Source organism: Eleutherodactylus coqui, chromosome 1 (assembly GCF_035609145.1).
Source record: "Eleutherodactylus coqui strain aEleCoq1 chromosome 1, aEleCoq1.hap1, whole genome shotgun sequence".
Lineage (NCBI taxonomy): Eukaryota > Metazoa > Chordata > Amphibia > Anura > Eleutherodactylidae > Eleutherodactylus > Eleutherodactylus coqui.
The window spans coordinates 126,589,883-126,613,158 of NC_089837.1; the positions used below are offsets into that span (position 1 = coordinate 126,589,883).

General features: G+C 42.9%; 1 protein-coding gene across 2 annotated transcripts; it reads right to left on the reverse strand.

The window, feature by feature from the left end:
* SLC33A1 (solute carrier family 33 member 1) lies at positions 1 to 23,112 on the reverse strand. 2 transcript variants are annotated; one of them, XM_066600170.1, is made up of 7 exons: positions 23,025 to 23,112; positions 20,363 to 21,133; positions 15,526 to 15,716; positions 11,244 to 11,428; positions 8,725 to 8,842; positions 6,491 to 6,706; positions 1 to 3,897 (listed from the first exon to the last, which is right to left on the reverse strand). In XM_066600170.1, the coding sequence occupies exons 2-7, from the start codon at positions 21,087 to 21,089 to the stop codon at positions 3,703 to 3,705; spliced, it is 1,632 nt and encodes a 543-aa protein (XP_066456267.1). In that variant the 5' UTR covers positions 21,090 to 21,133; positions 23,025 to 23,112; the 3' UTR covers positions 1 to 3,702. The 2 variants fall into 2 exon arrangements, with proteins under 2 accessions (XP_066456267.1, XP_066456276.1); XM_066600179.1 differs by having other exon boundaries at positions 22,959 to 23,026.
* Positions 23,113 to 23,276: the final 164 nt, after the last annotated feature.

Here is a 23,276-nt window from a genome sequence, read left to right on the forward strand (position 1 = left end):
TAAGCTTAGTTTTTCTTTAATATGTATATATTCATTTTAACAAAGATTTACCCTCTTAGGTTTTTTTTCCGTTTATGATCAATAAAGCAAATTTAGGAAAATAGATCATATCACCAATGATTCCAGTTTATACAAAATGTTCCTCTGATAATTAAAAGATTATTTCAAAGAAAGAGACTCCTATCCAGCTCACGTTGGGTTAAAGAGAATCGCTTTCTTTTACAAACGTTTAAAAGCATAGAAAAAGCACAGAAATGATAGTAAAATAACCTTTGTATTTCCTGGTCCCAGACCGTCGATATGAACGGAAGAGTCCTATGTACAAATTGGCTACTAGTAATGATGTATACAGTAGAAATAAGAAAGGCTTCTTGTAAGAAGAATTTATCTCCTTGTGCTGAAATACTATAGTTATTAACAGCTGTCAATATGACAGCACTTTATATCCATGTTATACAGGGCGATTCAGCAAGAACGGCGCAAAGGTAAAGCCGATTTCATTATATACAAATAGAAATACAGCAGCCAGAATGACATTAAAAGACGGAAGAACTCTTCAAGTTTTTATTGCACCTTACAGATGTTTAGTGTTCCCAATGCCCCCACATCAAAACAACTCCTCTCCGCTGCAGTGGACTAGATAAAGGATATGTCGAGATACCTCTGGGAAGAACGGGACTGCTGACTTGATATCTGCTGGGTCACCAATGGCTTCCATATTGAACATAGGTAAGGTGCAATACAAACTTGAAGAGTTTGTCTGTCTTTTCATGTCATTTTGGCTGTTGTATGTCAATTCATGCATGGAGAAATCGGCTTTACTTTTTCAGCGGTCTTTTTTTAATCACCCTGTATATACCAGCACATATACATAAACTGGAGCACCTGAACTGGAGTGCTCAAGCATATGCTAGTGTAAGTCTGCAGGGCTACACAATCTACATTACTTTCCTTAACCATACGTTACATGCAGGGTTCATTTTTACACTAATTCTGGGATCAAATTAAAGATTTGAGGGCAGTATAATCCGTATCATCAGACAAGGCAGGAATGACCGTAATTTCAACCCTTTTCAATCCAATTTTGGATTCAGGGTTTCCTAGAGGGTTTTCTCTTTCTGCCATTATACAATGGCTCCACCTGCTGGCTAGAGTCAGTACTGCGGTATTGGACATGCTGGAGAGGCCCCAACAACACAGCGGACAGTAATATACAATTAGAATACCCTGCTGGACGTCTTCCGAAATTGGAAGCTTTACGGCCTTCAATCAGAATGTCTTTAGACGGCAGACAGTGGATTGGAAAGGGTTAAAGACCCAGAGAAATAAGATACTTCCCAATTCGGAGGGTCCTTGGGACCTTTCACACAACTATGACAGCATGGAGAGGAACGATCATAATAACGACTGTTCATACCCATAATGAAGAGATGCCCATTGTCAGTCAGCGCTTGTTAGCATGGGCAAGTAATCTGTGTAAAACCACTTTTATATATAAAGATCTTCCATGGGTCATTCCACATTCTGAGCTTGAAGATCTAGAAGACAAATTAAAATCTGTTCTGGCCTCTATTCGCTTGCATTGTACTGTAGCTTCAATGCAATCAGCAGCTAACATGCCACATGTGACCGCAGCCGGATGGCACAGTTTGAAAATCATAAGAGATACTAATCAGCCACTAAAAGAAGAATATATCTGCACAGAAGAAAAATGACAATTTGGGATGTGCTTCTAGTTAAAATGATGAGCTCCTGTTAAATGATCACTGCGCTTTCAACTAACTCTGCATAAATCAATAGTACAAACAAATAGAAGAAATTTCGTAGTATATCTTTACCAGAGAAAATGACTGCTTTCACCACTTACTTTTCTCTTTCCCTTCCTCCCTCCTAAACTGTTAAAACATGTCTTGGAAGATAAGATTGACTTTCAGCTCACTGATAGATCAAGTTACATGCTGCCCACAAAAATCTATGGAGAGGATGCAGATGTAGAGAGAAGCAAGGAGATACAGGGATGCTGCTGCAGTTTAGTAACTGGAATCACATCTACATTGCTCAGAAGGTCTTTGCTGCTGCTTCTCTGCATAGGATAGCGACAGGGAGCGAAATCTTCTCTTCTATGTGCAATGTATGAAAGACAGCATAGCAGCTAGTCTCCACCCACTAGCTCAGGGAAAACTGAGAATCAGAGATGGAACATCCAGAGGTAAAAACTGCTAAAAATGCAGGATACAAGTCATTTAATATCCAGGAAGTGTTATTCCTCATGTGCAAACATAGCAGCTTATTCTGAAAAATCAGCAGAAAGTTTTGGTCCAGCTTTAAGACCCAGCATAATCTTAAAGGGGTTGTCCAACAATGGACATTTATTGCCTATCCAGTACATAGTTGATAAATGTCTAATTGCTAGGAAGGGGGCGGGGCAAAATGCTGGGCCCTCCCTTCTATCGCTAGAAGAGGACTCCCAAAATCCCATTTCTCCTCATTGCATGACCTCAGTCAGTAGGAGTTTAAAGTGAGTAGCAGTCAAGCATGCACCTCTATTTAAAGTCTATGGGACTGAAATAGGCAGCCAATTACAAAACTCGTTTCCAATAGCCCAATGGACATTTGAATGTAGTGGCAAACTCCACCTCCCTGAGGTCATGCAGTGAGGAGGACAAGTGGAGTCTTGAGACTCCTGTTCTAGTGATCAGTGGTGGTGATGTTAATTGTGGGAAAACCCCTTTAACACTCATCCTCCTCTTAAAGGGGACCTGTGATATTAAACATGGGATGTAATCTGTTAGCAGCATGTTACAACATGATAGATAACGGTCACCGATAGGACTGCCCACTGGACTATCAGCGATAGCTAATAATCTCTGTATGCAGGGAAGGCAGTCAGTCACCCATTAGGACCGCCTACTGGACTCCTTAGCATAGAAACAGCAGATAATCAGTACGTCACAAGTGATACTGAATCTGCAGCCACAAAACTATCAGTCTCCTCAGCTAGAACATGATGCCGGTAGATTGGATATAATTTTGCTGGCAATGGATTATCCTTTAATATGGTTGCTAATACAACATAAATAACAGACTCTTCTAATAAGCCTCATAAGATGAAGAAGATGATGCAACACTCTTTCAGTACACAACATCATACTTTGGTTTCAACAAACAAATGCTTAAAAAAATTGTCATTGCCTATTGCCACCGCTCAGGTCCATACGAGCCATATATAAAAAAGTGTATACAGTTCTGCCCCTTGTGGTGCCAACAAATAGCCAAGGTATATGTGTGGGAGGAACACAACACCTTAGCCTTATCAAGTATGTTAGAAAAACACTGCAAATTACTGAATGGGTTAACGGAGAAAAAAAAAAAAAGGGAACAGCGCTACTCAGCCTGCAGTAAAAACATAAAAAAGGCATATTCACCTTAGCCAATCCCCACCGCTCCCATTGCAACGGTGAGTGCCCCCCCTACTGTGCTCTCTGCTTACTGCAGCAGCGACATGTGACTACTGCAACTAAAAACCGGCCACAGTGAGCTGCAGCCGCCGCATGACCCTGTTGTCTAGAGAAGGAAAGCAATGAATGTCCAACAGCAGTTCGTGAAGGTTTCTGATTGTAATGTAGAAGGTAGCTCTTATTCCATTCTTTCTAGCCAAGGAAGAAAACACTTAAGGATCCACCACTACGTGGCAGAGAGGGTTCACAATGTGTTCTTCAGTCTTTCATAGTCATTGCTCCGCCGGCACTTCCATGAAGACTGGCCTTCATCCTGTAATTTCTTAAAAGCAGGTCCCAGAAATAGCCACCAGCAGAATCCAATGACCACACATAGTACCGCTTCTATAAAATAACCATCTAGGGTGGTCACACAGGAGCCGCCCAACTTTGCACATAACTGGAAAAAAAAAAAAAGAGAAAAATTATATTCTATTGGTTACATCATCACCATCTTGTGGAACTTTAGCATGCACCAACGTTGAGGAATTGAGGATCAGCATAGTATGGCGTTGGTTGTATAAGCACAGAAACAATACCTAGTTAAAACGATGAGGGTCCCGAGAACAGAAAACGTGGGTCAAAAGGGGGGGGATGTTGTCTCTCCTTAAGGAGAGCACACGAAAAGTGTGTGGAGACACCTACGGGGCGAGTGGGTCAAGGGGTGACATAGTCTATCTCTAAGGAGAGCATCTAGAAGGGGTGTGAGAAGACATCCGAGAGACGAGTGAGGAGACCTATATGGCCATGCATGCGCCTCTGGGTAATTTATGCAATTGAGAAGGATGGAATAATAACTCTGCAGTGCCACCTATTGGATGTTTTTTTTTATTATTCCATCTTCCTTGTTTGCAAGAACAGAAAACTACACACTTCATACCTTTATCAGTAAATGTTTACCGTTTGGTAACTTGATCTAAACAACTATATAATGGTACTATTTAATGTACCGCACAATGTATTGAGAAAAAGTTAAATATCATGATACCATATTTATGTTTTTTTTTTTACACTGTACTAAAAAAATTCAAATACAGCTTTCTGTCGCCATCTTTTTAACCCCATATTTTTTTCCCCGTTAAGGGAGCTATAGAGTACTTGTCTTTTGCAAGGCACTGTGTAGTTTTAGGCCTCACGCAAACGGGCGGGTTTGCATTGCGGAATGCAGAGCAGGCGCCATTGTGAAAAGGTAGCGGGAGAAGCAGGGAAAAATTCTAAAAAACTGCACTCGCATGTCTGACAGTAAGCCGTGCGGACCATCTGCAGTATAGATCAAGAAAAGAAAAGCAGGTACGTGCAGATGCCGTTGCTGCCAGGCCTGGATTCCACTTGCAGAATCTAAGCTGCCCGTGTGCGTGAGGCCTTAATTGGCACCTTTTTGGAGGCACATATAACCTTTTGATCGCTTTTTATTCAAATGTTTCTTGAAGACAAAGTGACCAAATGAGCATAATTATGGCAATCACCGTGTCGGTTAAACAATGTGATATTTTAAGAAATCGGGCTTTTGCAAATATGTGACGTCTGGGAAGGTTTTTTTTTTTTTTTCAAACAATGTTTTTTTATTTAAAAAAAAAAAAAGCTTTATTAATTTGATTTTTACTAGACTAGATTTGAAAAATTGATCAGCTGACTGCATGCATACAATATACAGCAATACTTCAGCATGATATTACAGTATAAGGGCCTTAGTCACACGGGCGTTTTCCCCGCGATTTGCGGATCGCATGACGGATGCGCATCCGCAAATCGTGTGACTGGGGCCGAAAAAAAATCGCCCGAAAAAACTGCTCCTAGCCGCGTTTCAATAGAAATGGGCCGGAGCTGTCCAGTGCTGTCCAGCGCATTGAATTCAATGGAGCCGGCAATACAGCCGGCTCCATTGAAAGCAATGGGCTGCAGGCGATCTCACAATGAATTTTCGGAAAGGGCTTAAAAATATAAGCCCTTGCCTGAAATTCATCCAGAAATGTGTTTAAAACAAAAAAAAAAATATATACTCAGCTGGTCCCGGCAGACAGAGTCCAGCCGCGCCGGCCGGCAGTTCTCCTGAACTGCTCTGAGTAGTATTAAGCAGCTGGGGATTTAAAATCCCCGCCTGCTGAATGAGCTGCCTCTGATTGGTCACAGCCTGACCAATCAGAGGCAGCTCTCACTCACACCCATTCAGCAAAGCCCGGCAGCAAGAACCAGAGTGGCTGCGCTGCTTCTAATAAGCAAGTAAGGGCCCTTTTAAGTGGGAGGATGATCAGGAACGAAAGTTTGGCTGAATGTTTGATCACGCCATCATCGCCTCATGTGAAAGTGCTGGCGTTTGTTCACCTGACCATTGTAGGTGATCGCATCTTTTATGAGGCACCAAAAGTCAATGTTGCTGGCAACATCTCTCTCCGTGTAAACAGGGATGTATTGCAGACTGTGATGAAACCGCATGGTTGATGGATGACCTTATTAACGATCATTTGCCCCCGTGCATCTGCCTGTGTGGCATATAAAGGAGTGCCGATCTCGTCAACTTGCATTCGTGATCTGGCTCAAATTAGGCCATATAAAAGAACCCTTGTGTTATCGTTTTATCCAATTTCTCAAATTTTTTTTTTAACCGGACTACCGCTAGCATTAACCCTTTCCAATCCACTGTCTGATGGCCAAAAGCATTATGACTTAAGGCTGTACAGCTCCGATGTTGGAATACGTCCGTCGGGGTTCTCTTACTGTATATTGCCAGCCTCTCTGCTGTCTGAGCCTATCCAACATGTCACCTCATGCAGTACTGGCTTTAGCCAGCAGATAGTGCCATTTTATAATGGCAGAAAAGAGTAAGCCCCCTAGGCAAACCAGGATACAAATTGGATTGGAAAGGGTTAATATAGCCACATTCAGGTTTCCACTTTTGCTTTTTACAGTTTCATAATATCCCAATATACAAAGGTGCTAGAGAGCAATCTATTATGTGGTCAGGCCCCCTGTACATGATCTATAGGTGGACTTACCTCCGAAGCGTCATGGTTAGAACAGCTCTGTCCATCTGCTCCGATACATTCTTTACTTGTTAGATGGTCCACGAACCAAAGAGCTGCAGTAGCCGGCCAGTTCCCTCCAAGATTAGAAACAGTGTTTAAAAGTGTCATATATGTTCCTCCAATAAGGGGGTCACTAACTTTGGCATTAAAAGCCATAATTGCCACAAACATGCTATACAATGCAACCTGGAAGACAAGAAGAAATAAACAAGGTACATGAACGTTACAGTCCAGGAACATCACAGAGGGTTTATAGGGCGACCACACGTTAATGCACAAGACAACGGTAATGAATAGAGTCAGTTTTCATACTTTTCTATTACTAAACACATATCTATGGTTAAAATAGAAAAAACTGAGTGCTCTACGCTGTTTATTAGCTTTACTCAATTGTAAGCCGCACTCTCCATTCATTTGGTGTATGGGGGCCTCTTGACTCACCCCCAAATGGCACGTTAGGGAGAAAGAAGAATTGGGCAGCTATATTGCATCACTACATTCTCTACGCAAGTAAGCTTAACCCCTTAATGACGCGGACCCTTTTTCTTTTTCCATTTTTGTTTTTTCCTCCCCCCTGTAAAGAAATCGTAACTCCTTTATTTATCCATCGGCGTCGCTGTATGAGGGCTTGTTTTTTGCCGGACGAGTTGTATCTTTCAATGGTGCTATTTAAAGTACCATATAATGTACTGAAAAACTTTTACAAAATTCTAAGTGGAAAAAATGAATGAAAAAAAGTGGAAAAAATGAAAAAAAAACGACATTTTGCCATCTTTTAGTGCAACTTGTTTCTACGACGCAGAAACGGCAACAAAAGCGACATAACTTTATTCTATGGGTCGGTACGATTACTACGATACCAAACTTGTATCGGTTTTTTTTTTACTATACTCCTTTTTTTTCAAAGACATCAAATTTTTTTCAATTATTTTCTGCGGTCATCTTGTGCGCGCAATAACTTTTATTTTTCCGTCGATGTAGTTGAGCAAGGGCTTATTTTTTGCGTGATGTTCTGTAGTTTCTGAAAGTATCATTTTGGAATACATATGACTTTTTAATCGCTTTTTATTGCCTTTTTTCTGGGTGACAGGGTAACTAAAAAAGTGCATTTCTGGCGTTCTTCATTTTTTTTTTCGGACGTTGTTCACCGTGCAGGAAAAATAATGCGCTATTTGATAGTACGGACTTTTACGGACGCGGCGATACAAAATACATATTTTTAATTTATTATTTAGATTTTTTAATAATGGATATGGCAAAAGGAGGATGATTTAAACTTTTACAACTTTTTTTTTTTCAATTAAAAAAACTTTATTGATTTTTTTTTAACATTACTTTGAAGTCCCCCTGGGGGACTTTAGCATGCGATGCTTTGATCGCTCCTGCAGTATGACGTAATGCTACTGCTTTTGACAGGCAGTCTATCAAGCCACCCCACGGGGATGGCTTGATAGGCAGTCTGTTAAGGCAGCCCTGGGGCCTTTCATTAGGCCCCCGGCTGCCATGACACCTGCACAGTTCCCCGGATCTCACCGTGCGGGGGCCGTGCGGGACCCCCGAACATTGTTCTGGGGATTTAAATGCCGCTGTCAGAACTGACATTTAAATGGTTAGTAGCCGCGATCGGCCGCACTGCCGCTCGCGGCTATTGCCCGCAGGTGTTGGCTGTTATAAACAGCTGACGCCCACACTGTATGAAGAGAGGTTGCCACACAACCTCTCTTCATACATACCCCCGGCGCTCCATGACGTTCCGGTACGTCATTGGTCGTGAAGGGGTTAAATAATATAAATCATCCATTTACCACACAGAAAAGTGATCCATGAAAACAGATATATTATTTCACTAAAGAGTTAACCACTAAAATTGGTGTAAAAATTGTACATATTGTACTCACTTTATGGAATCCTGAACTTAAAATAATTTCTATAAAGACTATGTGATTGTTCCCAGCAATAAAACCAAGTAATCTTGTAGAGATAATACCTTTTAGTGGCAAAGCAAAACAAAAATACATGATGTTTTAGCAAGCTTTCGGATTCATCATGTATTTTTGTTAGCCATTAAAAGGTATCATATCTACAAGATTACTTGGTTTCTCTCACTGTGAACAATCACACCTTTCTCTACTGGCTAACACCGTACTAAACTTTTTTCATTTTACCTAATAACAGTGAGATAACGATATAAAGTTTCTAGTCACCTGATGCAAGGCGTAGCTCAGCAGTAGTGCAATGTAGTAGTAAAGAGGGAACCCTCCATTGTGGCTTACATGGGGGGTCCACCAAACTATGAAGGCAAATTCCAGGCCCATAAGCAACCTATGAAGTGAAAGAAGTTGAGAAAGGGTTAATATACAGTCAACAAAGGTGTTTTCTAAAGCCCAATGTGCTTGAATAAATAACTTAGCCTAAATTTTACATGTGATGACCTGTTGGGCACATTGCATATGACAGTTGTCCCAGCTATGATCGTTCCCATGCTTTTACACAAGAACAATCATGGCTGAGTGAATGGAGGTGGAGCAGGCCGGAGATCATTCTGGGCCGCCCGCCTCCATGCACAGAAAGCATGGAGGCGGGCAGCCCAGAGTCGTTTATAGGTGATCAATTGACTGTTTGCACGGGCCGATCCTGTTTATTAGTTGATTAGTTTAACATTAGTTAGATGTTAGTTTATTGTTCAGTTTATGCATGTATAAAAACTAGATGAATTATTATTCACGGATTATTCTGATTGCCAGATTGAAGTCGGGAAGGAAAATTGGCTTCTACCTCATCGGGTTTTTTTTTGCCCTCCTCTGGATCAACATTGAGGGTAATAGGCTGAATTGGATGGACATATATGTCTTTTCAGGCCTTACATACTATGTATCACACTTCGGGCAGCTGGATAGATTTTAACCCATTAAGGACCAAGCACTGTAAATATACGGCGCTTGATCCTGGGCTTAAAGCCCAGCTGTATGTAAAATTATGGCGGGGGTTAAAGCCTCCTGCTTCTGCAATTAATCAGAAGCAGAATGGGTTGTCAGCTGTTAGTCACCGCTGATAACCCAGAGGAGAAGGGAGAAGTGGGTTTTAACCCTTTCTGCCTCCTCCTTTCTTTAGTATACAGTGCTGAATGAGTGCTATGTACTAACAAGTGAAAGTGGAAATCTTTCTTCCACTATGCGAGCCGGCAGTCAGTGGCCGCCGGGTGACCTCTGGCACAGCAGAGCTGCAGGGTCCCAGAAGGTCCTGATCAGCTCTGCCACTGACTAATATCACTACAGGGAATGTTTGTCCCTGTAACTGAGGCTCCTATGGATGCCCCAGCTATGGTGGAAAAATGTCAATTAAAAAAAACCCCAAAACATGTCAATGTCCCCCAGAGGTCTTATATGAAAAAACTGAAAAAAAAAGTATATAGATAATATATATGCAAGAAAATAACCCAAAGCCGCTGCCAACCATATGCGCTCTGTAAACCCAAACCATACATATTATATATCATAATGTCCAAAACAAGGTGAGGAGCCCATTCCCACATTATTTTAGCGTAAATATACTAATTTAAAAACAAATAACTATAAATGTTTAAAAAAAAATATATATATTTTTAGTTTTTTACCCCAATAAAACAGAACAAAAAAAAGGGGGGAGGGAAAAAGTCAGTGAAAAAGATATAAAAATAGCCCTAAATGTAATGGAAAATAAACGCAGCAAAAATAATTTTGGTAGCTAAAAAGGAAGAAAAAAAATAGGGCAGTAAATAGAGATGAGCGAGCACCCAACTGCTCGGGTCAGCGTTATTCGAGTTGAGTTTTTCGTAAAATTTGAGAGTTGTACTCGAGTAACGAACTCCACTGACTACAATAGGAGACCCGAGCATTTTTGTATGTGGGACGCCGGGTGCCGAGCTTTTTTTTTTAAAATTTCTTGGTTGGTTCCCTCTCCCTCCCTCTGCCTGCCAAAAAAATTGCCATTGACACGCGCTGCGTCGGCGGCGGGGAGGGGCCAAAACAGGCACGTCACAGCGGGGAGGAGCCAAAAACTGGGGCGGGGTCGAACACGGCTTGATGCTCGTTCGAGTAACGAGCACCATCGAGTATGCTAATACTCGAACGAGCATCAAGCTCACCAGAGTATGTTCACTCAACTCTAGCAGTAAAACCAACACATGGCTAAAATCCCAAAGAAGTGTCTGATCCTTAAGATACAAAACAGCCTGGTCCTTAAGAGGTTAAGGATAATGGGGAATTAGTTAATTCGCTTGCATAAGTTTCTCTTCTTTAGTTTCTCCTTTCCTTCCCCTTCCCTTCTTTTCACCTCTCCTCTCTCATTTTTCCTCTACCACCTTTCCTTATGTTCCTGGTTGAATTTTGTTTGTCTGTCCTTGTTCCTTGTCCTTTTTGTTGGTTATATTGTTTTTGTAGCCTTATATGGCCATACTTTCCGCCTGGTAAAACATCTGATGTCCTATTGCCCTTTCTCATCATGCCCGTTATATGACGTGACATCATGATGAAGGCGCACCTTGGCTCTGTCTTTATCACAAACTTTATGGCCTGTTACATCGCACGCTTCCTTTGTTTGTTCCTCCAATTAACTTGACTATGAAAAAATGATCGTAGCATAGTATGTAAGGCCGAAGAAAGACAGATGTCCATCCAGTTCAGCCTGTTACTTCCCCCTCCCTCAGTGATGGCTGTGCTTCTATCACATTTGTCTAAGCACTGACCTGAAGGGCATGGCTTTGTGGAAGACATTGAGCGGCTTGGGGCCAGCAGTGTATTTGCTGATTATTAGTGGCAGTAATATCTGCAGTGGAACCATTGGAACGGCCAGAAGTGCCAAATGTTCTTTGGGAACTCCCCTTTCCACCAGTTTTAGACCAGTAACTGCATCGGCTGCTGAAAATCCAATCTGGAAGAGACAAGTCAATTGTTAAAATGTGCGCAAACGCAATCTAGTGCAACGATGTACAGGAATACTGCAATGTGACAAGTAAACACCTGGTTGTACACGTACCTGCGGGGTCTACTAACACAATCAGCAGTAACAGACTTCATTATCTGAACTGCAGAGCAAATATCTTGTCCAGCATTTATGAAGGAAACGTCATGTATAGGTCATGTCATCGCTAGGGCAGTGGTGTGCAACCTGTGCCTTTCCTGGTGCCAATTTACAGGGGTACAAGTACTCCTCCGAGAGCAGTGTATGGACTGTAGCATGTACACAGAAATATATAGAGTATAGCGAGAAATTTATTGAGACTGGAGTTTCCAATGCTGGCCTTAATATAAGTTGAGCCTCGTGTGGTGCAGAGTGTTAAGGCAGCAGAAATGCAGACCTAAGCTCTCACTCATGACCTGAAGGTTGCAGGTTCAATCTCTGGCTGTTACAGGTAGCTAGCTCAAGCCCTTATCCTTCTGAGGTTGGTAAAATGAGTACCCAGCTTGGTGGTGGGGATGGTAATAAATAATTACCTGAAAGCGCCGCAGAGTAAGTTGGCGCTATAATAAATAAATCAATCCTGTTATTTGTATAGCGCCAACTTATTCCGAAGTGCTTTCAGGTAATTTATTTATTACCCCCCTACCAAGTTGGGTACTCATTTTACCAACCTTGAAAGGAAAGGATGGAAGGCTGAGTCAACCTTGAGCTGGCTACCTGAGCCAAGCAGGGATTGAACCCACAACCTTCAGGTTATGAGCGAGAGCTTAGGACTGCATTTCTGCTGCCGTAACACTCTGCGTCACAAGCTATACAAATAAAGATGAATAAAAAAAAAAAAATCTTATTTCCATCAGCGCACAACTCTTCATATTTTAGGTGAACCTCGGCTACTCTGTGCTCCTACACTGAAATCTTTGCAAGCTGGTGTAAATTATACATAATTGTGTTGGTCTGGGGTGGCCACACTACCTTTTCTGGAAAGTGTACTGCTCAAAAATTCAAACAATTTTTTGCACAAGCAGGACTTGCTCCTAATTGTGTGGCTCTTTTATTCCAAAATAGTGTTGATAAATCGCCCCCATAGACCCTATAAAATGCTTTTCTTAAAAATCAATGTCCCAAACGTCCATCCCCATCATGATAAGATCGCCGTGCTGCCATGGCAGCCTGAGGCCTTTTGAAGGTTCCCAGGGCTGCCGTGATCGTTTGCCTATTAAAGATGTGCCTGTGTTTGTAGTAGGCAGTCTGTTAAAATACAGTATAATGCAGTAGCAGAGTATTGCATTGTACTGTATAAGAAAGCCAAAACGATAAAATAGATCTTTTATTATAAAAAAATAATTAAAAAGTTAAAAGAAAAACCTTTCCCAGTCGTTGCATCTACGGAAAAAAAAATTGTCTTTGCGAGTTTAAAAAATGTTTTCTTCCTCCTACTCTCCTCTCTCGATAGACTTCTGGGGACTGCAGCTGTAAACTGACCCCTCACTACTTACTTCTGTGTATGGATTTTAACAGTGAATTCAGAGAGAGTGAGCAGTGCAGGAGGAGGGAGAGAAATATCTGAAAAGTGGAGAAAGAGTCAAAAAGAGACATTATAAAAGTTTCTTATCTTTGCTTGTACTATTGATTTATTGGAAAGAAGAAAGTTGAGTAAAGGCCAACGATCAGAGCGCAGCCAGCATGGAGGCAGGGCGACCAGGAAGCGTTCTCCCTCCGCCCGACTCCATTCACTGTAATCGTTCAGTACTGAACAACTGCTGCTTACACTAAACAGCTAGTTGTTCAGGTTTCTGCATGCACAAACTGAATGACTGAACAACTCTCACTTAGTCATTCATTCTCTGCATGCATTTAGGCTGGGTCCACACGGGGCGGATTTCTGACGGAAATCTCGCGGTTTGGTTGCAGCGAAAAACCGCGAGATTTCCGCCGGGAGAACCGCTGCTTCAAAACCCGCGGCGGTTTTGAAACGGCCCAGCAGCTCGCTCTTCCGCTGCGGCCGGCGCTCCCATAGAGGAGAACGCAGCCGTAGCAGAAAGAAAAAAAATGAACATGCTGCGGTCGGCAAATACGCGCCGCAGCGGCGGCTTCGCCGCATCAGATTTGCCGTCCCGTGTGGACGAGATTTCTCAGAAATGGCTGGCTAATCCCGGGATTAGCGGCTGCATGCGGATTTGCGGCGGCGAGATTCCGCACGGAATTTCCGCGGCAAATCCGCCCCGTGTGAACCCAGCCCTACATGGGATGACTTTTGCTCAAAATCCCGTGGGAGCACAGGGTTTTGAACTCGTCCTAACAATTATAATCGTCCCGTGTAAAAGGGCCTTTACTCGTTAAACAAAATATTAATTTGCTAGTCATTCCTGTCTTTTATCAGCCGACAGAAGGTGAGAATTAGTAAATGCAGAGCGATGACCTAATGCAGTATAGGCAGACCACGGTAGCTCCACCAGGTACATTGCCACACTTCTATTTATTCTTCTCATTACCAAAGTTCAGAGACAACGGTTTGCATAAAAACACTGCGAATGTTAATAAATCGCCCAACACAGAAAGGTGAGCAAACAAATCCGGCTGCAAACTGTACAGAGAACATATACTAGGTAAATACCGGTAGGATTATTACAGCCGCAAGTTATATAAACCTCTCAGGGAACAATTAGCAGTCTGATGTATTTTGTGTCTTCAGGTCCAGACGCAGGTTAATAGTTTTCAGTACATATTCGTAGAACGGCTATAACTTTATGACAGTGATTAGCGAGAGTGGGATTTTTGGGAGGGAGTTTTGCGGTTTTTTTTTAAATTTTTATAATCTATCCCTCAAAAGACCCCCAAAAAAAAAAACAGAGCAGGACTTTATTACGTTATATATGTTATTTTTCACTAAACTTTATTGCATAGTAGTCATAGGGGAAATCAGCCCTTATAGTGAATATTGTTATTGTAAAGGCGGTGCTGGGTCAGTCAATGAACTACCACCATCATAATGGCGATCATGTGACAACTGGGACCGATAGAGGTGACAGCCCTTTATTTCATCTACAGAAGTCATTTAATATGGTGTGCGAACATGGCAGCACTAACATTCACTAATCTTCCCTATAGGATCCCGGCACTCTCTGACTGTCAGCTGCCTGAACACTAGGCCACCTGGCTTAAAAAACGCACCATATGTACATAGCGCGGGTTTAAAGGCATTAACCAGCCTATATAAATTGATGGTCTTTCCTTAGGATAGGGCCATTAATATCTGGTAGTCCAGTTGATCGAAGGAGCCATGGTGAACACAAATCTGTTCGTACTCAGAATGCCGTATTATCTATAGCAGCCATTCTAAGTTCTATGGGCTTGTCCCATTGAAGTGCATTCTCTTGAGTCCCTCTGAGAATGTCCACCAACTGTGCCCAGTGCCGGTGGTCGCACATGCTCCGTAGCTTATCCCACCACCTGGATCTTCTTGCACATAGGCCATCAGCGCACTAGAAGCAGCCTCTTTATACTGGCACTGGACACATTAGTTGGATATTCCGAGAGGGAATCAAAAGAACTCTAGGGGGCGCTATGGCAAGAATGTAACTGCAATATCTGGGCACAGGGGTGTTCTTTAACCCCTTAGTGATGAGCCTATTTTTTGGTTTAAGGCCCAAGTGATTGCCATCGTGGCATTGCAAGAGCCATAACTTGTTAACATTTTTTTAATGGCACCGCTCTGAGGTACATATAATGTGTTGTATAACTTCTAACTTCTTCCTCTGTCATCTGCTTACATGCTGCAGGTGTTGATTGTGGCATTTAAAGGGTTAAACTGCCAGGATCTAAGGTTTCTCCGCTACTGTTTGTTAGAGCAGGAGTCTGGCTGTCATTAGTCAGTCAAGCCACCGCCTTAAAAAGATGTATGTGCAAATTAAAAGCCAATTAGCGAGGTCAGTAAAAAAGCGTATTGGTGGTCACTAAGGGGCTAAAATAAATCTATTTCCATATTATTATGTTCTGGGTGATCTAACAAAGTAAATTAATGTTTACTCGTGAGACAAAACCGTTATTGTTGGATTTCCTGCACTCACCTTGGCGGTGAGGATCATGAGGCAGAACTTCTGGACGGCGGGCATCCTCACTATGCTCAGCAGGAGTCCGTACGCCTCCTTCACGCTCTCCGTCTCCTCTCTGCGGACCTTCCCGTTTGGGTGTTCCTTCTTCAGCAGAGCCACTACAGTCGTAGTGACCAGAAACACCATCCCCCAGTAGAAGAGGAAGTCTGCAAGATCATAACAAATGTCATCCATGGTCAGATGTGTGAGGGACACCATGGTTGGTGAAGTAAGTCTCAGGCCCGAATGATTGGGGGCGCATATACAGTTGTGGATAAATAGTAGCAAGCAACTGGCCCCTGATCTCGTCAGCGGCGATCTAATTAGTTGGAACACATATCTCTCATTTCTATTCCACTGATGAGGGACAATATATGGAAGCCTGTATGCTGTGAATGGTGAGGAACCCTAAGAATACTGAATATAGAACACAATTGCCTCTGGTATGATGGGAGATCAGGTCCCCAAACATACCTATAGCGTAAAAGCTGCAGACAAAGAGGCGGTGCGGCCCGCCGCGATTAATCTCATGGAAGCTTCCAGTCTTCCTCAGAAGGCGCTGAATGGTTGCTATGGGCAACACTGCCAGGTTTGTCTATATTCATGTTTATGTGTGGTCTAGTGTCCCCAAGGTAACAGAGGACAACTACAAGTGTAAATAACTTACTCCTGTCCCGCCTCGGCATCCGTGCCAGACCGCACCACACAGTGCTATTACGTTACATTTTAACCCCCCAACAGGCACATTACATTTGTAAAAACGCTACTAAAATGTCACTTTTTTATTGTTGATTTTGAAATTTATGTCTGAAATATATTTGGCGCAAAACTTGGTTGTCTTAGGCCAGAGTGTGAGCGTATTTGTGAAATGGGTGTTGCATATTTGCTTGTGGAAAAAAAACACTCAACAATGCTCCCAGCCATTGAAAAAGCCAATTAGTTTAATACGTTCACTACGAGCTCTTTTTGGTTGTGCAGGAAAATATAGCATGCCGCATATTTTTTTTGCGCACGGAATATACGCACATGTGAACGAACCAATTGAAATCAATGTATTCCATTTTCTGCATATTGCACGTAAAAGCGTGTGCGAATAACCTAATGTGAATCCCGCCTAAAGTGCATTTTAACCCCTTAATAACATAACCAATTTTAGCCTTAAAGGGGTTCTGCCATAAAAAAAAATAAAAAAATAAAAATTGTACTCACCTTGCCTGGCCAGGACCGATCGCCAGGCATGTCCCCTCCAGCCGCCATCTTTTTCTGTGGCTTGTAGAAGCAGAGCAGGAGCGGTCAAAATGACCGCTCCTGCTCTGCTCCGTCCGTCAGTCACTTCCAAGGTGAACGGACGGGCCGCCCACAGCAAACACGTCACAAGCAGTGCTTGCTGTGGGCGGCCCATCCGTCCTGGCTGAACTCCGAGATTCTGCGCGTGCGCAGTGGAGACATGGCCCGTCCCGACCCCTGTCAGAGGGCACCTCTCCACTGCGCATGCGCGCCATCCCGCAGCAGCGCGGCCTGTGGAGGAAGAAGAGGAAGAGCAGCGCCTGCCGGGAGATGACCCCCCCGATGTCAACAACAACAGGAGAAAAGGTAAGTATGAGGTTTTTATGTTTTAGCAGCCATTAAACCCTGGGTTCCCTGGGTCCATTAGGCACACCAGGGAACAATGGCTGCTAAAGCATAAAAACATTATTCATGTCAGAACCCCTTTAAGAAACAATACATCATTTCCCCTTCTGTGTTCCAGCAGACATACTGTAACTATAATGTTTTCCCCAACATAGCTGTACGACACCCTGCTTTTTGCAGTACGAGTTTTGTTTATAAGAATTAATTTCCGGTACATACGAGTATTGAATTCCTGCACACGAGCGGAAATAAATTATGATTTTCCGCTCACAGAGGGAAAAAAAAAAAAAAAAAAAAAAAATCACAGCATTTTCAATTTTTGAGTGGATTCGATGACGCGGGAAAAGCAGGAGTTTCAAAAAGAAAAAATACATCCCTACTACACATTTCCGACGGCGAGCCGTCCAGACCATATGCGGCACAGAAATTGACATGTACGCGTGGTCAGCAGTCGGGAATAGGGTTGGATTCTGGTGCGGGATCCCACATCTGGAATCCAATCCGTTCGTGTGCAGCCGGCCTTATTCTTCAGGTCATTATAATTGTGACACCAAGTTTACAGACGTTTTATCCCTTTTCTACAAAATTAGCCCTGTATTTTTTTTTTAAACAAAAAAAAAATTTGTTTTGCACATTCCAGGACCAGAGCACTTTTATTTTTCCATGTATTGCCTCATGTCCATGGGAACCCTGCTTACCAGTCCAGGTCTTCCATTTTCTGTACTGCGGATGTGTATGGCAGCGTCAGCCGGCGCGCTGGTACACATGTGCCGTACATTTTTTTTTAAACTCCTGCTTACCCGCAGAATCCAAAGCCCGTCCACAATGTCAATTGCGAATGGCCTGTGGGTCGAACGGCTTCCATTGACTTCATTGACCACACAGAATCTGCCCTGAAATGGAGCATAGTGCGATTTGTTTTATGCATGCAGAATCCAGAAAACAAATTTGCATGTGTTAATTAAGTGCAGATGCCCATGCTTCCCTATGAATTGTGGATCTTATGTGCGGGTGCCTGGTGCAGATTCCGCAAATCATATCCGCCCGTGGACATTGGGCCTATGAGTGCCCGTTTATTTGTGGGACAACTTGTAGTATTTATTGGCACTATTTTTTTTAGGTATATACGACTTTTTGATTATTTTTTATTGCTGTTTTGCTGAAGTGGCTATTTTGGCATTTTCTTTTAGTTTTTTTCAATGGAATTTACCATGCTGGTTAAATAATCTAATATTTCATAGTACGGGTTATTACAGTTGTAGTGGTACCAATTCTCTGTAGCGTTTTATATTATTTTTTCAATACTTAAAGCCTTGTGTAATAAGGTTAAAAAACTTTTTATTCTGTAAAAACATTTGGAGGTTATGGTCACAATGACTGCAGCATCTGCAGAGTTAAATGGTGTAGAGAAAGTGATTAAATCAGCAAGTCTTCATCATTACACTCCTTTTCTGGGAAAACCATTTGTGACAATTAGAGAGTAAATATGCTTTCTCAAAATTGACCGCTGTAAATACAGTAGTCCTGACCCACTTCAAACAGCTGTAGCTCCGGTTCTGTAAGAGCCACCAACATGCTTATGGTGTCATTTTAAAACCAATAATCTAAAACCATGTATGTATCTCTGATAGAATAGGGGCTATGGCCGTTTGAAATATAAATGAGCTCAGTTAATCGAAAACTGTAAATGTCCTTTAACTGCAGAACGAACCGACCTCATCAATAACTGCTGGGGGGAGTAATATATCAGAGCTGGTAGGCCCCTAATGAGCTATGGCAGCTATATGGAGAGTGAGGGAACACATAGAGGTGGCTTAGTATAGGTGTTATATACACTTAGGCGTTTTAGCATCCCTATAACACAACTGTGAACAGATACAGAGCTGTACACTTTCAAAGCATTTTAGGGATCTTTGTCAATAGGTCATGTATTCTGAAAGCTCACGTAGTTGTCTTCTACCAACAACCAGAAAGACTTTTACTAATGACTACATTGTTCTTTCTTTGTTTGCCCTACAAGCAGAGGACTAGCTACAGCAAATGGGAACATGAGGATGAAGCGCTGCATTCCATTCTAGCTGAACTTTCCGGTTTGACCAGAAGCTTTAAAAGGGATTAAAAAGCAGGCATGGCTTTACGTAAATAAATGTTATATCATATTCTAATGCTAATTGCACTTAGATTCCACACAATTTCCAAGAGCTTTGCTTGATGTCAGTGTGTGGATTAATTCATTCCTACAACCAAGCCGGAAACCTGGTGTCAGAGTGAATGACATCACACTTACTTTGCCGCCGTAATCTGCTGCATGCGGCGCTATCTTGCACAAGATCTTGTACCATATCTATGCCAGAGCCTCCAAATACAGGTGCGAACACGGCCATAGGTGGTCTTCACCCCTCCGTTTAAGGAGAGGCATAGACAAGTCTCTTCGGTATTTAATATAAACAATGATTACAGCCTCGGCAGTAGCCCGAGATTTAGAACACAACGTGTATGAGCATATTGTTTACCTTGATAATTTCCAAATATTAAATGGATTTTCCCCACAGTATATATTGTAAATGCCTAAGAGGTGGAAGTCCCTCTCATTGGGATAATCAGGGTTTCCTGCAAGCTTGCTTGACAGTTTCCCCAATTTCAATAGACTTCAGTGTTGAGAGCTCAAGAGGCGTATAATCAACTCTTCTCGTAGTTACCCTCTCGAAATGACCACCGTAGATTGTAGAAACGGGGTTCAGGGGACCCCTATCCTCCAAAAGGGTAGATGTCTCAGAAATGGGTCCTCACCACTCAGACACATGGCATATCCTGTTGATATGTCATAAATGTCTAAGATAGGAAAACTTCTTTAAACATTATCAGGCTTGGCATTGTAGGCAAAGTTCCAATTGAAACAAATAGGAACTTGGCCTGCAATACCAGGCCTGACCACTGCAGTGAGAACATAGCTGTCTGCATCCTGCAGAAATCAGCATAGTAAATCAGCACACAGGTCCAGAGAACAGCTCATCAGCAAGGGTCTCTAGTGAGGGATCCCCACCGATCTACTGTAGATGACCTATCCTGAGGATACAAATCAATAGTTTACAACTGGGCCACTGCTTTAAATGATCTCACTTATATAAAAGGACATGAAAGTCATCATTACAAGCAAGAAAGAATGTCAAAGAACATGTACCTGGGAGTGTCACGAATCCCTTAGGCTGTGGTGTGGACCTTAGGTATTTGTTGCAAAAGTCTGCAGATTCAAGCGCTAGGAAGAGAACGTTCCCCATGAAATATCCGGCGGTCTGTCCTACAGAGTTACATGTAGATGCAAAGCCTACATTTTCCCTAGAGAGCATGGTCAGGGCCCAGCCGTCCACCGCAATGTCCTGAGTGGCAGCCAAAAATTCAAACAGGAAGAAAGTAGCTGTTAAAGCCAACATGTCCGGTCCGTGTTCTCCACTGAGGAGGTCATCCACGGTTAAGGACAAGTACATCATAAACAATCCAATCAAGTACTGTGTAGGCACCAGCCAGGATTTTCTGCGGCCAAACCTCTTGATGTATAGAGAGTCCACCAGCGGCGCCCAGAGCAGCTTCAGGCTGAAAGGCCAAAAAACAAAGCTGAAAATCGCTTGGTCCGTATAACTAACATTTTTGCTCTGGAGAATTAATGGAATACTACCAGCCAGTCCCAAGGGAATTCCCTGCAGAATGTATAGGAAGAGCAGTAAGAGGATGTTCCCCAACTCTCCTCGGAGCCCTGAAAGTCCTCTGTGCGCAGGCGCTTCCGAGTCCGGTAATAACGGCTCTCTGGCGCTTTCCTCCAGTTCATCTTGGCAGTTCTGGTCATTACTGTTCATACCAGAAAATTGATAATGGTGGCGACGCTGTATGCTGTCTTTTTGGATAAGTGTCATTTCCTATCCTTTCTTTGGCTGTCTCACTTCTGGAAATATTAGATCTACGGAAAGAAGAGACAAGTCAGAAGAGAACACATCTGGGGAAGGGCTTAAAGCCACGTTCCTGTTTCAGGACTAAATTCTGTCCCAGAGCTGGAGGGTGCGGGGTATATAACCTGAAGTTGTTCTTCTCTACCGTCCCTCCGATTCGCTTGTTTGAGGTCCTGTTTTTAGGCATCCAAGTTGGCCGATGCAATGTTCAGACTACCTAATCTCTACAGTGCATTGGAAGTGTTAGACTACCAATGCATTATACCTGCTCACCGATTGGCCAAAGATGCACATGTGATCAGTGCTGGCTAATCAGAGAGCAGCGCACAGTGTGCATTAGGTAGTTAGAAAATTGCTACAGACATTCAAACGGGGTACGAAACTGGCGGATCGGAAGAGCGACTGCAGGTAATGTAACCCCCTGCCCTGGGGCAGAATTTTAACCAAAGCTGGAGGGTCACTTTAAGACCCCACAACTACATTGACCAATACTAAGACATACAATAAACTAGTTCGTCAAAGAAGTTATTGACTATTTGTTGAAGACGTCTACAAATCAAGACATCCATGTGGCCTAAACTTTGATAATTCTTTAAAAAACTATCATTTATGATATTTACATTAAATAGTTGTCAAAAAAAATGAATAGCGATCCCAAAATACTGTTCCCCTGCATCTTCCCCCAGCACAATCAGCTATGTGCCAGGAATCAGCTGCAATCCTAGTTAATGATCTAACTAACAAAGATAATCAGCAACTAGATTGGTATTTTGGTCTAAAATGGCTTTTGAGCAAAGAGTTGTCTTAGAACTAATGAGGACTCCTGCTCAGGACAGGTCTTCATCGGTTACTTGGTGGAGTCTGCAGCTCCGGACCCCCTCCAATCCTGAGGATGGGTCATCACTAGTTCTAAGCTGGACAACCCCTTTCACCTAGGCCCCTCTTGCCATGAAGATACTTTGGCCCAAGTATGCCATGTCATGTGACTATGGCGGCTCATCAATGCCAGCAGAGATATCACGCTGACAATTGTCTGCCTCTTACAGGACGTCCTTAGGGACAAAACATTACAACGCTAGGAAGTAAAGAAGGACAGCAGTGGGGTAACAGTAATTAGAGGGGCTGTACCAAGATAGACTTCTATCGCCTATCCTATGAAGAATTGATAAAAACTATATCTTGGTACAACCCCTTTTAAAGGGATTGTCCATGAATTAAAAAAAAAAGTTTTAAATGGTCGGGGGAAGAGCGCCGATGCCAGGAGAACTGACGGTGACACTGTGGCCTCTGATTGGCTGTTCTGGGCTGCGTGACAGCGATATCTTCACCGGAGCTGCTCCGCTGTTTCCCCGCAGGGTAGGAGAAAGGTACGTACTGCCTTTTTTTGTTAATTTATCACATGCCTTGCCATTTCATTTTTTTGATACTTGGACAGCCCTTTAAGGATATGAAACTTTTTCTTAGACTCTTAGAAACAAATTGTTAGTTTCCTCTTTAGAGTCCGGCTGGGGCCCCAACAAATCAGATGTTCCAGTAATATCTTCGGCGGGGTTCACATCGGCATCAGAGGTTCCAGACGGAATGCCGGAGGCTGAATGGATCAGATTATAGTCAGTGGAGTCCAATCGGGTCTACAGACATAAACCATCCATTAACCCAGAGCAGGAGCAGATCATCACCAGGTGTGTATAGAGTGTAGTAGCTGCGGTAAGTGATCACTGGATGATGGGTACTGCATCTACAGCATGCACTATATATACAAGCAGAGGCATGCATGGTCTATCCTGCACATATGTTACACGTGCTGCAGCAGGTAACATGTAGCGCCGTGTATACCTGCAGGAGATATCAGCCGCCGCTCATGATGTAACCTTACAGCAATCCCCCCCGCCGCTCTCTTACCTGGCACTGACAGCTCATCACTCCTATCTCTCCCGGTCAGCCGGCTAATCTCGTCCGGCCTGGAACAATTTCTTACTCTTAAAACCTGTCCGGAACCAAATGTTGAGTATTTTGTTTGCCGGGGAACGTGTTTGTCAGAGCAACTGACCTCCCAATCCTCGCTCGTTGTGCCGATAGCGAGGCCTGGCTCAACTGCATGTTGCACACGTGACAAGCTGTGGCGGCCGCCATGTTTAGTGCTGGCACTAACTT